The 14,423-nt window shown below is 42.7% G+C and overlaps 2 protein-coding genes across 4 annotated transcripts in view; one reads left to right on the top strand and one right to left on the bottom strand.

Annotated features, from left to right (window-relative positions):
* The window catches only part of zpd (zona pellucida glycoprotein d), a 52,293-nt gene that overhangs the window by 623 nt on the left and 37,247 nt on the right, over positions 1-14,423 (bottom strand). The window contains exons 1-8 of one of the 3 annotated variants that reach the window (XM_049030324.1): positions 5,138-5,318; positions 4,957-5,005; positions 4,767-4,847; positions 4,459-4,667; positions 3,539-3,696; positions 2,716-2,958; positions 273-453; positions 82-184 (exon numbers count right to left, since the gene is read on the bottom strand). In XM_049030324.1, coding sequence (XP_048886281.1) covers positions 82-184; positions 273-453; positions 2,716-2,958; positions 3,539-3,696; positions 4,459-4,667; positions 4,767-4,847; positions 4,957-5,005; positions 5,138-5,158 — 1,045 coding nt within the window. In that variant the 5' untranslated portion in view covers positions 5,159-5,318. Of the gene's footprint in view, positions 1-81; positions 185-272; positions 454-2,715; positions 2,959-3,538; positions 3,697-4,458; positions 4,668-4,766; positions 4,875-4,956; positions 5,006-5,137; positions 5,319-14,423 lie in introns of those variants that run through there. The other 2 variants (XM_049030323.1, XM_049030326.1) reach the window with 2 other exon arrangements.
* On the top strand, positions 5,447-12,271 carry slc7a6os (solute carrier family 7 member 6 opposite strand). The gene is made up of 5 exons (XM_049030334.1): positions 5,447-5,710; positions 9,253-9,594; positions 10,708-10,914; positions 11,576-11,711; positions 12,000-12,271. The coding sequence occupies exons 1-5, from the start codon at positions 5,519-5,521 to the stop codon at positions 12,107-12,109; spliced, it is 987 nt and encodes a 328-aa protein (XP_048886291.1). The 5' UTR covers positions 5,447-5,518; the 3' UTR covers positions 12,110-12,271.

Genomic DNA, 14,423 nt, shown 5'->3' with positions numbered 1-14,423 from the left:
CACTCAGAAGACCGGTAGGAATCAGAACTGAGGGCAGAATATGACATACATGATGATGGCACACTTTGCCATGAGCCTTACTTGAGTGTCCATCTGGTGCTTTGAACCTGATTGGTCCATACGACAGTAATCCCTGTTTGGGATCCCCTGTAGATACTTCCCGCTTAGTTATCGGTTTACAGTCCTGCAGAGGGGGCAACATGAGGGATGGTTGGCGGCAAAGGCAGGAACGATGGCACATCACTAAGCGCGACAGCGGCATCATCGCTCACCGGTAGACAGGAGTCGTCTTCCAAAGAGCACAGCTGGATAGTGCAGTGGAGGTAGAACTCATGTGGCAGCGTAGCAAAGCGAAACACGTCAAAACTATAGCGAACCACAGAGCCGTTGCCATTGACACCATCGTGCGCCGCAGTCCATCCATGGAACTTCACAGTTTCGTCTTTCACACACCTGAAGGGTAGACAGGAGCATCATGGGAGCTGCTAAAGGGGAGGTGCAAATGTGGCTGCAGTTCACCATAAACCAAGAACTCCAGGGCACCAAGTTCAACTTCCAGGAACAAGAGGCAGCCATTCTGCCCATCAAGCTTGATTAGGGAGAACTCAACTAATAGCTCAGAGTTCTTAAAATCTCATGTAGCTCTGATTTAAAGGAACCCAGGGTTTTAGCTTGTGTTACACTAGCGGGAAGACTATTCCATACTCCTACTACACGCTGTGTGAAATGCTCTCAGATTCAGTTTAAAATGTTCCTGCTAATTTCCACCCATGGCCACAAGTTCTTGTATTTGAAATAATATTGAAGTAACTATTTGGTTGAACAGCATCCAGATGTCAGCAAAAAAAAAAAATATATACCTCATCTCTTAAAACTATAGGTAAGATGCCATCAGGGCCGTGCAATTTATTAATTTTGAGCTTAGCTAGGCTTTGTCCCACATCAGCCTGTTATACATATATTGGTCAGACCATGCTAGATTAGGAATAAGCATGGGTATGTCTCATGTTCTCTACAGTGAATACCTGCACAAAATCACAAAACTCATTAACTACATCAATTTAGTTTGATAAGACCTGAAGATTAGCAATTCCAGCTTTTAGAGCTCTTAACCTTTAATGTCATCCTTAGCTTCCAATGCAATCTTCCTTTCCACATTCCTCCCGGAATGTAATATTTTTTTTTAACTCAACCCGTAGACTTGGATAGTCCTGCTTCATTCCAACATTAGTTGTTATTTTCCATTTGAGGAACAGAGCCATTTTCCCTCCTGACTTTATTCTTAATTTCAGTTGTAAACCATCATGGTCGCAGTCTCCTAGATTTAGTTTTGCTGGAAACAGGTATGAAGTCCGCTTGCACTTGCAATAATGTGCTTTTAAAAAATTACCAGTATTATTTAACTCCATCCAGCTTAGTTTCAATCTCACACCATTAGCCTTCCTAACATTGTATATGTTTGTATCTTCAAATTTAACCATGTTATGATCACTACAGTCAAGCGGTTTAAAACCTCTAATTTTCCAATCCTATCCTGGTTATTAGAGAAAACAAGATCAAGAAGGGCTTCTCCCCTGGTAGGGGTATTAAACCGAGTAAAAAACAATCCTGTACCAATTCCACCATCTCAAGTGCATTTATATTAGAGCCAGAGACTCCAACGTCCCACTGTATCCCAGGTAAATAAAAAAGAATCACCCATAACTACCCCATTATATGGGATATGACATTATGGTATATGGTATGACATTATGCTAGCCTGTGTAACTACATTTGGTGCTCTATAACAAAACACCAACAATTAGCCCATTTAAGTTTTTAGCATCTAGTTTTACCCGTAGAGCTCCTGGTTTTATTTTTTATCAGTGAGCTCCCTTACCTGAATGTTTACATACACTGCAACACCCCCTCCCTTCTTGCCTATCCAGTCTCTACGGAACAATGTGTAACCATCCATATGATATTCTTCATCATCGTCACTCATCCATGTTTGTCATTCCTATAATGTCGTAAGTGTCTGATGAAATTAAAGCATCTAAAATCAGGAATTGCGTTTCTAATACTCCTTGCGTTTAAGTACATATCTGTACAGGAAAGGGTAGGCCTTTTACACTGCCCACTTTCACTATTTGGGGCTTTCTGTCCCCCCCCGGCCAATATTCTTAATTAGCCTCCCTGACCCCCCTCCCGGTCCCTAGTTTAAACACTTCTCAGCTACTCTACACATAGGCCTTCCCAATACACTGGTTCCCCTCCGGTTCAGATACAACCCATCCAGCTTGAACGGGTCCCACCTGTCCCAGAAGTTCCTCCAGTGCCCCATAAACCTGAACCCCTCTTTCCTACACCACCCTTTTAGCCACGCGTTTAATCTCCTTACCTCAGCTAACTTAGCCTGGCTCACATGTGGCACAGAAAGAACCCCCATGGACGTTCTGCTTCTAAGCTTATCTGTAACTCCTATTAATTTTTCCTACAGAGCAGCCCTCCTACCCTTACTTATGTCATTGGTGCCAACATGCACCATAGCCACTCGATCCATCCCAACTGGGGCCAAAAGCCTGTGCACACAATCGAGAAATAGCTAGTTTAAGTACTTGCGCAAGATACTTGAAGTGCAGATTAGCAAAAAATAGTATGAAACAAGAACAATCGTGCAAGCTAATTAAAAATGTACATAGCAGAGAAGCGGGAGGTAGCTAGCTTGAGGCTTACCCATTAAGCAGCAGCGTGTGAGAAAGACCATCAGTGTCGTTGGGCATCGCTGACTGCGTAGACCAGCACTCATTCACCCGCAAATGGAAATAGTCTTCAGGTTCAATTACGCGGGCCTCAATGTAGGCCTTCGCCTTGAGTTGCAGCTGGGGGGATGTGTCAAAGGCCTCCATGTAGGTCCCATCCTTGAAAAGGCTCATCACGATCCTGGCCTCCATCTCATTCACCCGCATCACAGTCTCACTGGGGAGAACGTGGGCAGAAGAGGATACGACGTGTGATACATTATGTATGAGGTGCTGTAACATGTTTAAGTAGCCGATAAGGTAACGAGAACTGCTAACCAGCTGCCTAGCAATGAACATGCTGCTCCATCCACCAATCGTTGCATTGTCTATATCCACCAATCCATCACAGGGCACACACACCATTCACACCTACAGATAATGCATCAACTCCAGCTCACCTAAGCATGTTTTTGGACCGAAAGGCAGAGTACCTGGAGGAAACCCCACAACGGCACAGGGAGAACATGCAAGCTCCACACAAACGAAGTCAAGGTTGCCTTAGTACCTCCAAAATAAGGAATACATTTAATATCTGTTGTAACCATTTATGGCCAACAGGGGGATCCCAAACTTCAAGGGCCCCATGCAAATGCATGGTCTGATTGGTAGTGAAAATGCTGCTGCTGAGGATGGAACAAATGTCCTGCCAGCCAAGCAGAACAGTCTGCAAACGCAAGTAACAAGTGTAACATCACAAAAAAACTAATTTTGTGCTAAAAAATAATTGGGGGGGGGGCTAGCATATCTTAACTTACCTGGAAATGGGAACAACGGGAAAAGGGAGACTAACAGTGCGGATGTAGGGGTAAACACACTTGTAGTCTATTTTAATAAGGGGATCACGGATTATGTTGCCTTTCACCACTGGATCAGACTGCAGCGTTTGGGAGTATGTCATATGGGTGAAATTCATCTGGAGAAAAAAGCAGATGAAGATTAAAGGATTTCAAATTAAGGATGCCTGAACAGCCAAACCAAGTGTCAACAAATCAAGGATGAAACCAATACACCCACCCACCCCATGCATTATCCACAAGATGTACTCTTTGCATTAGTGTCAGTCTGATAGGTGTTAGCACCTCATTAAAAATGAACAATATTACTATTTAATTGCATCAGACATTCAAATCACCACGCAAGCAATTTAATTGCCTGGTAGACTCAGTTGCGGTTTGCTGCACCTCAAGGAAGACGCTGCTCGTACAAAGATATAATCACTGATAAGACTTCTAAAATACAAAAGATGTTTTGCTGACTCACATTTTGTGTGACAATGCTTTCTGACTCAGAGGAAAGTCAGCAAATCTATATTAATCCATCATAAACCTAAAACTATCTACATCAAAAGCATTTAGTTTGCAAATCCTACAGACTATTTACATGTGCAGACTTGCCTTTAAATTAAGTCCTCAAGCCGGTTAGCTGCCCAAAGTTGTCAGCCCGGCCTAAGAACTTCAATTTTGAGACTCAAATATATACTGTAATTCTGTTCACGGCTGACTAATCCTATGGGAAACCGCCTAGGGCACCACCATATGGAGGGGCGCCGACTGACAGTTTAACTTTGAACAAGGGGCGCCTGCGGTGATCCTCGCCTAGGGCGCCACAACAGAAAGGACCGGTACCGATTCGGGTAATAGTAAAAACTTTCTAAAACGCTTCTAAATACCCTCACCTCCAGCGCTTCTCCACCGCAGTAAAGGTACCGGTCTTTTGTGGTTCGCGCAATATAATAGGAAACGCCAGCGACAGTCTCTTGTTGGGCACGGCAGGACTTATTCCCAAGGTGGAGGTCCTCCAATTTAATATTGTAATACTTGAAAAAGTCCTCAACCACCATGATTGTGATGTAGTCTTTTCCGCACATGACGTTAATAGTTGCAACTTGAAGGGGGAAATCAGACGTTACAGTACTGCATGACATTCTCATTTATTCTGAAGAGTGATTTTCAATCCAACGCTTACTGGCTCAAGGTACTATACCTTCGTCACAAAGGTCCCCATAATATCCGGCCGCGCACTTGCAACTGCGTTTGTCAGGAGCAAACAAACACTTTGTGGAATCTGTGCAATGAGTAACGTTGCATAATCCTAAAAAGAAGACATTATACATACGCAGTGCATAAAATACGCAGTGCAACATTCCTGTAAACTACAAGAATTTAAGACTTACCAAACGCGCTCTCTAGAAACAAAGGCGCTAGTAAAAATGTCAAATACACCTACAAGACAAGGAAATACAGAACAAGAATATTTTAATGGAACATTTTTCTTTCCAATCATGCGACGCATACGCATTTATAAGATTAATATACATATTTCCCACAAAACCAAAATTACTGCGAGGACCACACCTTCGAAATTCGACGAATCATCGCAGTAGTTTAATTTTCACTTTTTAATAAACGTTTTAATAAACGTTCACCTTCAAAGCAGCAAAACTAGATTAGGCCTATGTGCGTTTTCAAAACCTTCGTGCGTATTATTATTTCAGATGACAAACTAGGGTACGAAACGCTAAGGGAAACAGCGAACACCTTCTGTATTTTTATATAAGCTAAACCAGAAAATTAATTAACACGCATTTTAACACCTGTCATGGTTAAAATGACGCTGCTTTGGTTAATTACTCGTGGGATGAACCATTCTAATGGTTAATATCGGGTTACTAACTGAACGTCGCCTCCTAGTGGTTACCGTGTGAGTCACAGGCCGTAAACAGGAGCAGAGAGACCATGAATCCGAGCTCGACCATTCTGCGTGTTAAAAGAAAACGGGGGACGGATGCAGCGGACGCGCTGTTGCTGGCATGTAAGCGGATTCGGCCGGAGTCCGCAGCACAGTCAGCCGCGGAATCTATTCCAGAACCTGCAGAGGGGGAAATTGAGAGCTCGGTCTTCAAGCTGGTGGCCACCGTGTCCTCGCAGGTACAGGCCGCCTGAAGCCTCGGCGTTGCGTGAGCGGACAGGCGGGTGATGTGCGCGTCTAGCCCTTTTGCGAAATACGAGTGTTTCGATGCGTTAGACTGACTAGCCGCTGGGTTATCTGGAAGTAAGTCACATTATCTTTAAGGGCCTGCATTTGAAGATGACATTTATGTAACATTTAGGTTGTAATACCGGTATAAGTAGTTTTAAAGTGTTGGTAATTATCCGGTCTCCTAGTGCCGTATGACTCTCTGTCCTGTGTGTAAAGCTTAACTATTTGTTCAGTTTTTAAGCAGCAAAACAATCCCTTTTCAGAAATACGTTCTCGCTGCTTTATGACTATGCAATGGTCTGTGTGTATGGGTGAGTAACTGGCTTTTTAGGAAACTCTTCCTAAATCGGCCGCGGACTCTACGGTATTTCCAGTCATTCCAATCTAATTCATAATTAAAGTAACTTTTTAGATGTCGAGCCAGTTGCGTTATAAGCGTGTAAATGGCCATTTTCAGACTGGACAGAATAAACTACAAAATCAGCTGTGTGTTAGTCAGGCGATGTTTTTCATCCCTGTACAGGAATCTTGTATATATTTATTATTCGTAATAAAATCGATATCAGATGACTTGACACTCTTCCTGGTTAAATTGCGACTGAAACAAACTTGATCGTCTGATTATCTGCGGTAACTTTAACCTCCAGTCGTTTACAGGAAAAGCTTGTGTGGTTCTCGTTTCAGACTAAGGCTGTATATAAAGCGATTAGATTAGATTCCATTTTATTGCCATCAGGGGTGGTCGTACCATAAGGCTCTAAAAATAGCTCAAATAGCCAGAGCTGATTTTAGGGACACTGGCAAGAACTCAATGAACCCTCCAACCTGCCCTCCCCCCATTATGGCAAAACTTATTACCATCATTTTGGCTTGAAGTCTTTATCGGTCATATCAACAAAGAAATTATAAATGCATGTCATTATATTCACTAGAATGTGCAAATAAAACAGATTTGTCCTGACAATGTACTATGAAATCAGCCGTCCCTCAGGGGCCACCTTCCGGAATGGGGCCCCAGGCAGTTGCCTGTCCTGTTGCTACGCCTCTGCAAATGGCTCATTTAGGGGGGCCCCAACTCATGTAAGCTTAGGACCCCCCAGAGAAGTTGGTCTGCCCCTGATTGTCATTGCGCTGAGTACAGAGCCAGTGAAATGCCAGCGGTGCCTGTTTTGGAGCTCAAGGGGTGCAGAATCTCCAGGAGAACCTCAAGGGCCATGGGCCAGGGTGGTGCCCAGAACTCGAGTTATCGCAGAATCTCCAGGAGAACCTCAAGGGCCATGGGCCAGGGTGGTGCCCAGAACTCCAGTTATCGCAGAATCTCCAGGAGAACCTCAAGGGCCATGGGCCAGGGTGGTGCCCAGAACTCCAGTTATCGCAGACAACTTTTGTGTCTGTCTGCTTACTGTTAATTTCAAATTCAACTGCTTGAAGCTTTCACCCTCATTTTTAAATGGTTACAGGCCCTTGATTAACCTAGAATATATTTGCAATTAATATGATTTCAGCTGCAATTGTGCAATTAGAAGATGAGATTCTTACATCTTACAGAATATTTCTTTCAACATCAACAAAATATAGGACACCCTGTACGTGGTCTGAGACGATGGGGAAAAATACTAGATGGTGGAAATTAGGGCTGCCATTAATGATTATTTTTCTATAGATATTGATTGGACAAATAATCTCAACAATTAATTACCTTCCAGAAAATCAACTTGACCGTTCATTTAAGCTAATGTTAACGACTAACTGCATGCCATTGCATGGCATAATGTGTGCAGGCTTTTCGGCACTATAGGAACATATTTTCACCCATGATTAGATAAGCAGATTAGTAGTATGCCTAAAAGTATTAATGAGATGTGTATTGTGATGCCCAAAAGTTAGTAATCTGTATGAATTTGGCGTGTCCTCGTGCTTAATAAATTAAGTTAGCAGAGCACGCCACTTGTGACACAAGTGATGAGTACTGAAGTCCTGATGAAGGAAGTGACAGATCAGCAGTCACAACATCTTTTAAAGGAGGAGATATTGTGGTTAAACAGCGTCAAAAGACGTTGGTAATGTGACGGTACTTTTTGCAAATTGTTTTCATTTTTACTTCAGTTCATGCATTATTTTCTTTTGTTCAGTTTCTGCTTTCCTATCAGTTTTAGTTTACGGTAACGACACTGGTCCCAGCAAGTCCAACACACATGAATGTACACACCAGCACTACCAGTCAACGTAGAATAAGACCAGATTTTAGTCTAAACATTTTCACAAACACGTATTCAATGGGGATTGTAATGCAGTAGGGATACAACTTTACGGCTTTAGTAATGAGTCTCCTTATTAATTTTAATAAACATAAATAGACAACTTGGTGGTTTTGCCTTTTCTGATGGTCGCCTGTGTGTGTTCTTTTCCAGTGCTCGTGCATAGTGCTAGTACCGTACTGGTATGGCATTGCACTTTGCACAGTGTAAAACCACAATTTTCTTCTGTGATGATTGTGCAAAGGAAAACATTTGTTATGAATTGAAGCATTTTAGAAGCTATAAACACAATTTTATTAAACTAATAATAAACAGTGCGTCAATTTACAATATTGATGTTGACACACTTTCAGCATTGACATCAATGTCTATGTCGAGTAATCCCGGCATCACTAGTGGAAGTGTTGAACTTAATCTGTGTTTGTACCTTGTATACCTAAAACATTTGTTAGGTTAGAATGTTATTGCATCTTGCTTATTTCTTCCCATAAAACAGGCACACAAACAACAACCCAACGTTATTTCTCTAATGGATTTTAAACAACATCCATGTGTAACATAAAGCAAATTGGTATTTAGCAGAATGGTCACGAGAATCCCCCCCCCCCCCCCCCCCCCTTCTGACTTCAGAGAACCGCTCCTTGAGGTTTGTGGGAGCCGCCCCTTTAGATTATGATCTGCATGGAGCGGCTTCTCATAAAATGCCGTTGGCATCTAACTATCTGCAAATGAAGTATATACTAATACAAGAAATGCTCTATGTAAGCTAAGGTTCTGCATGAGGTGGTCCAAAGCCCCGTGGAAGTACAGAGAGAGTGACTGCCAGGAAATATGACCAGATGGTAGAAGTGCAAACTAGAAATATAAATTCTGTAAAAGTGAAGTCTGTCCAAATAAACAATAGATTACCCTGAATCACATCAGTGGTTGAGGTCTAGATACAAACAGCATGGTCTGTTTTTTGCTATACTGGGCCATTATGGGTTTCGTTTAAACAGCGTTTGTCATATATACATCTACTGTGTCATTTCTTTATTGCCTGCTTTTCAATCCTGATTAAATTGCGTGTAATTTTATTATGATATTCGATTATTTTATTATTTTCAAGGCTTGCTTTGATTTTTTTTATTTAATTATTGAATGTTTATTTTAGTTTTAGTCTATATTTTCCATCCAGGGTGGGACACTGACTGATATCATGGTCTGTCTGTCCATCCTTCCTTCCTGCGCAGGATGCTCCGGTCCAGACCCACGTGCGAGCGGCGCTGTCCCGCCCCCGCGTGGCTCACGCCCTGCGCCCCTCTGCCGGCTCCGCCCACAGGATAACCGGGGACCTCCGCAGTATTAAGTGGAGCACCCGGAGGGAGGAGCGCTACCGCATCCTGTCCAGCCATAGGGCTGGTCTGGCTTCCCCCGAAGCCCCCTCTGAAATCGAGAATGATGAGAGGAGCGCAGAAGAGGCTGGCCAGCAGGAGGCAGCAGAGCGACGGGGGGATGGCTCCGCCCACTGGCTCCTGAGAGAGATACAAGTGTTTGACATTGTGCACGAGGAGGGTGAAAAGTCCAGTGTCCAGGTAGTTTTTTTTTTCTTCTTCTTTTGACATAATTGCACATTCCGGATGACTGTGCGCGTGTTTGTATTTACCATATTGTGGGGACCAAATGGCCCTGTTTTTTGTGGGGTTTTGGACATAAACCTCAATTTTATAAAAATCTGTGAATACAATCAAAAAACTTATAAAAAAAAAAAAACTATAGCCAGAAGTCTTGTATTTAATTTGGTTACTTAAGGTCAAGGTTAGGCTGGGTAGGGATTAAGGGTATCAATGTTGGGGTTATGGCCATAGAAATGAAGAGTCCCCACAATGATAGGAATATATGCATTGTGTGTGTGTGTGTATGCACACATGAATGTGCCTTCTGATGAACTCGCTTCCCATCGAGGGTGTACCCCTCCTTGTGTCCTGTTCTGATGGACTCCAGGCCCCACTAAGACCCTGACCAGGATAAGGCGTATAAAGATGCATGTTCTGGAGGTGTAGGTCTCTTCGCACTGTGCCCAGTCCCCAGCACACTCAATGTCTTGTGAGCCAGTTGTTCGCAAAAGAACAGGTCAGCCAAAGCTGTCCGGATGGAAATAGTCTCCTAGAAATCATATGAACATGTTACCCCCTGCAAACAGGAGCACTGAATGGAAACCGCAATGTCCTGTTAGAGGGAGAGTAGCCCCTCTGTGTGCTTAAATGCAGTCATAAAGGCAGGTGTGTGATAGACATCATGTAGTCAGTATGCAGTCTGTGCATCACGTTTTCTCTTGACAAAACTCCTGGTTAGAGCCTTTCCATTTCTTAGTATGTGAGTAAGTAAGACATGATGTTTTGCTTTTTTGTGGTGAGCGCAGCCTTTTTAAATCTCATGGTGCCATGAACCCATATTCCTCTGGATTCTATGGTCATGTTTAAGTCACCCCCTCCCCCCCAACCCAAGGAAATCAATGATAGAACATGCTACCTCTATAATGTGCATTAATGGGAACCCATTCAAAGGTTTTCAAAGCCTCCCTTAAAGCACGTCTAGAGGTTTTTAGCCTAGCAGGTGATTCTGCTAATATAATTACTGTTCTCTTAGATCTGTGCATAAATGATGTCATCAGCATCTCATACTCTACTCTTGTGCTTTGTTTCCAGACTGTAACCTCTGACCCCGGAGACATACTGTGCAACTCCATAAAGATGATACGAGAGAAGCTGAGCGTGTCGGGGGACGGTGTGGGTGCTGGGCACCGCGAGAAAGATGACGACTACGTCTATGACCTCTACTACCAGGAGGATGCATCTCCTGGATGGATCCAAGACATCCTCTCTGTGAAACCGTACCTGGAGGAGCGCGAGCTGGTCAGGCATCTCTGCTTTGACCCCCCAGATGGCATGAACTTTGAATTTTTGCCATTTTAAATTTACATGTGGGGGGATTTTTATTTATATGGTGAATATACAACTGGAATGACTTTAGAATAATGATGTTGGGGATCTGGTACCCAGAACTGGTAAACAGGAAAAGCCAAACCTTTATAGCTTTTCCAGCCATCTCCCCGCATGCTGTGATGCGGTTCCGGGTGAGGATGGGCTCCCATGTTGTCATGATAACAGGATGCAGGAGGCCTTCTCAATTGTAGACGGTGTATTCAGGAATTTTTATTTATTTATTTATTTATTTATATATATATATATATATATATATATATATATATATATATATATATATATATATATATATATATATATATATATATATATATATATATATATATATAAATAAATAAATATGAATTCCTGAATACACCGTCTACAAATGAGAAGGCATCCTGTATGTATATATATATATATATATATATATATATATATAAATAAAAATAAATTAAAAAAAAAAAAAATTTTCCCTTCTCTGACTCTGCCAGACATTTTCCATTGGAAGTAATCTAAACACGTTGGTTCCACCTGGGGAGGGTGAAGTGTTGCACTGGAATATCACATGGATGCATTGATCTGATTTTAGGTGCCAGAGGAAGACCCCAGGGAAGAAGAGATCTACGAGGATGAGGATGATGAGAATGAAGAAGGGAACTGGAGGAACGATTATCCAGATGAGGAGGGCAGTGAGGACAACAGTGACTTGGAGGAGCGCTATACGGGTTAATACCTTTTAGCAGAACTATCATTGGTGTGGATTGTATGAGTCAACTGCAGTTGACTGGCTTGGCTGACGTCATTGGCTGTTGTGTGTTAATCATTGTGCTAATCCAAGCAACCAGTTTACTTTACATACCACGTGTTTCTAGAGAAGTCCATGTCAAGCTCATCATGAAATTACAAGAAGTATGGTTGTGGTTGTGATACATAATTTGTGCAACTAAGCCAGCATTTATCTGGTAGATTTAAACATTGATATTGCATCACTAACCTTGTGAATTCTGTGGAAGGATGTGACTATGATGAGGGCTTCGGCCGGCGGTCCTGGCAGAGATACCGACGAGAGGTCCTCCAAGAGTTTGAGGACCATGAGGAAGAAGAATACTTGGATTCAGACTGAAACATCAGGCCTTTGAGAGTCTCTTCCTACTCTTGTTTGTGAGGTTGTTTGCTGTGTGTAGCTGGAATGTCTTGAATAATTGAGAGTGTGTTTCTTGTGCTTTGTTGGAACTCTGTAAATATGTTGATAGGCTTTTCTTTCTATTAAAGTTTAATGTCAAGACTGTTGGACTCATTTAAAAAATTCCATGGTGTATTTATAATTAACTTGGTATCCTAGATAAGGGTGACTTTTTGCTTCCCCTGTGATCCATAGCCTCAGACGACTTGCTATACATGTTCTGTCCTTACAAAATAATTTGGGACAGAAGTGCTACGGGTTGGTCTGACTGTGCCAAGAGTATTAGCTTAAAGATAGGCCTTAAGATGAGTATACTACATGAAAATGTGTACCCACTCACCGCTTGTACTGGTTTTTTGAAAACTACAGGAACAAGGGCCTTCCTACAGGAATAGGTGTATGCTGGGTACTCTGATTATACAGCTGTTTGTTCACACACCCATGTGTGAGCAGGGGCCTGTTTCCCCAAACTTAGCCTTGCTTAGTCGGATCACTTGTCAGATTTAGGGTAGTCTGAGCTGCATTTCAGTGGACGAATACACCAGACTACCTTGAATCCAATAAGTTATCCAGCTAAGCATGAAGTCCTGCTTCGTAAAATACCCCAGGAGCGTGAAACAGCTGGAAAATAATGGGAATAAAATCCTCGATTTTGACAACTATAGTGTCTTGCTGTCCATTAGATTTGTAGCTGTGCTGCCGGTCTCTTAACACTGCAGTTTCTGAACAGTTCAATTTCTCATATTCTGTGTCACTGTTACATTTTATAGCTTTATCACTGGTGGGGTGGCTGTAATTCTTCCTCAAGACCTAGCAAAGTGTCAGACACTTGGCCTCCTTCATGACTTCCTCTGAAGGAAGCTGTGACTAATGACACTGCCATTGCTGTGGCTTTCAAAATTACTGAAAAAAGATTGAGTTGCTGAGAAGTTAAATACTACACACCATCAGCAGGTTAAATAGCTGTGGGTCGGCTCGTGATTAATTCTCCCAACAGAGAATCGAGAAGCTTCCGCAATATTTAACCCAAATGGAAGGTAATTCATAAATGAATTCATCGTAATGGTAACTGAAAAAATGACCAAAATCAGACAACAGTATTGTGATAAACTTGTGTGAAGCTCAGGTCACTACATTCAACTGCAGCTGGTGGCATGTAATGAAAGGGGTCTTTATTAAATTAGATTTTATAAGTTTGCAGCCAAAACAAAACGGGGCTCAACGTGACAAAAGTAGGGTTATAAATGCAAACTGGAAATTTCACAAGTAAGAAACCATAATCATGCACAGGGCCAAGCTAAGGGTGACTGCAATGCCTGTCCTTACTCATTTACCTTAGCAGGGAACAACCAGAACATGGGAAGGGCGACTCCTTTCCATTATTTTTGTTCAATTTATTTTTACGTAGTACCTATCCCAAGATCAGTCATGGGCAATGAAAAGCGTCTTCTAAGAAAGGCCCAAAACTTATAATTAACTTACAATTCTTACATGGTAAAATTTCCATAGATTCTATGGTGCATGAGGGAAACAGGCACTGAAACGTTTGCTTTATATTTAAATGACGTTTTTTTTTGCCTATGGATATTCACATTTTGTGGGTGAAGATTCTTGGCATACAGCACCTCCCACTGTCCAATGGATGGCAGTACAGTGTGGTAGCTCCAGCCTTATTGTCACTGAGGTGTCCGACCAATAATTTGTACTACGTTTCTCAAACGATTCTAATGTTATTCAGCTTACAGCAGTTTATATTCAGTTAAGCTGTTTTATGTGCAAAACTAGCGTAGCGTATGGTATGCATGAGTAGCTTTTGTTCTTTTGTTTTATGGTCATGAGCTATGGGTAGTGACCGAAAGTATGAGATCGCGAGTACAAGCGGCCGAAATGAGTTTCCTCCGCAGGGTGGCTGGGCTCTCCCTTAGAGATAGGGTGAGGAGCTCAGTCATTCGGGAGGGACTCAGAGCAGAGCCGCTGCTCCTCCGCATCGAGAGGAGCCAGATGAGGTGCCTCGGGCATCTGCTTAGGATGCCTCCCTGGTGAGGTGTTCTGGACATGTCCCACTGGGAGGAGGCCCCAGGGAAGGCCCAGGACATGCTGGAGGGACTATGTCTCTCGGCTGGCCTGGGAACGCCTCGGGATTCCCCCAGAGGAGCTGGATGAAGTGGCTGGGGAGAGGGAAGTCTGGGTCTCCCTGCTGAGACTGCTGCCCCCGCGACCCGACCTTGGATAAGTGGAAGATGATGGATGGGTG

This window comes from Brienomyrus brachyistius, chromosome 11 (assembly GCF_023856365.1).
Source record: "Brienomyrus brachyistius isolate T26 chromosome 11, BBRACH_0.4, whole genome shotgun sequence".
Taxonomy (NCBI): Eukaryota; Metazoa; Chordata; class Actinopteri; order Osteoglossiformes; family Mormyridae; genus Brienomyrus; species Brienomyrus brachyistius.
The sequence above is the reverse complement of the archived record's forward strand: the minus strand, read 5'-3'. Positions and strand labels throughout refer to the sequence as shown.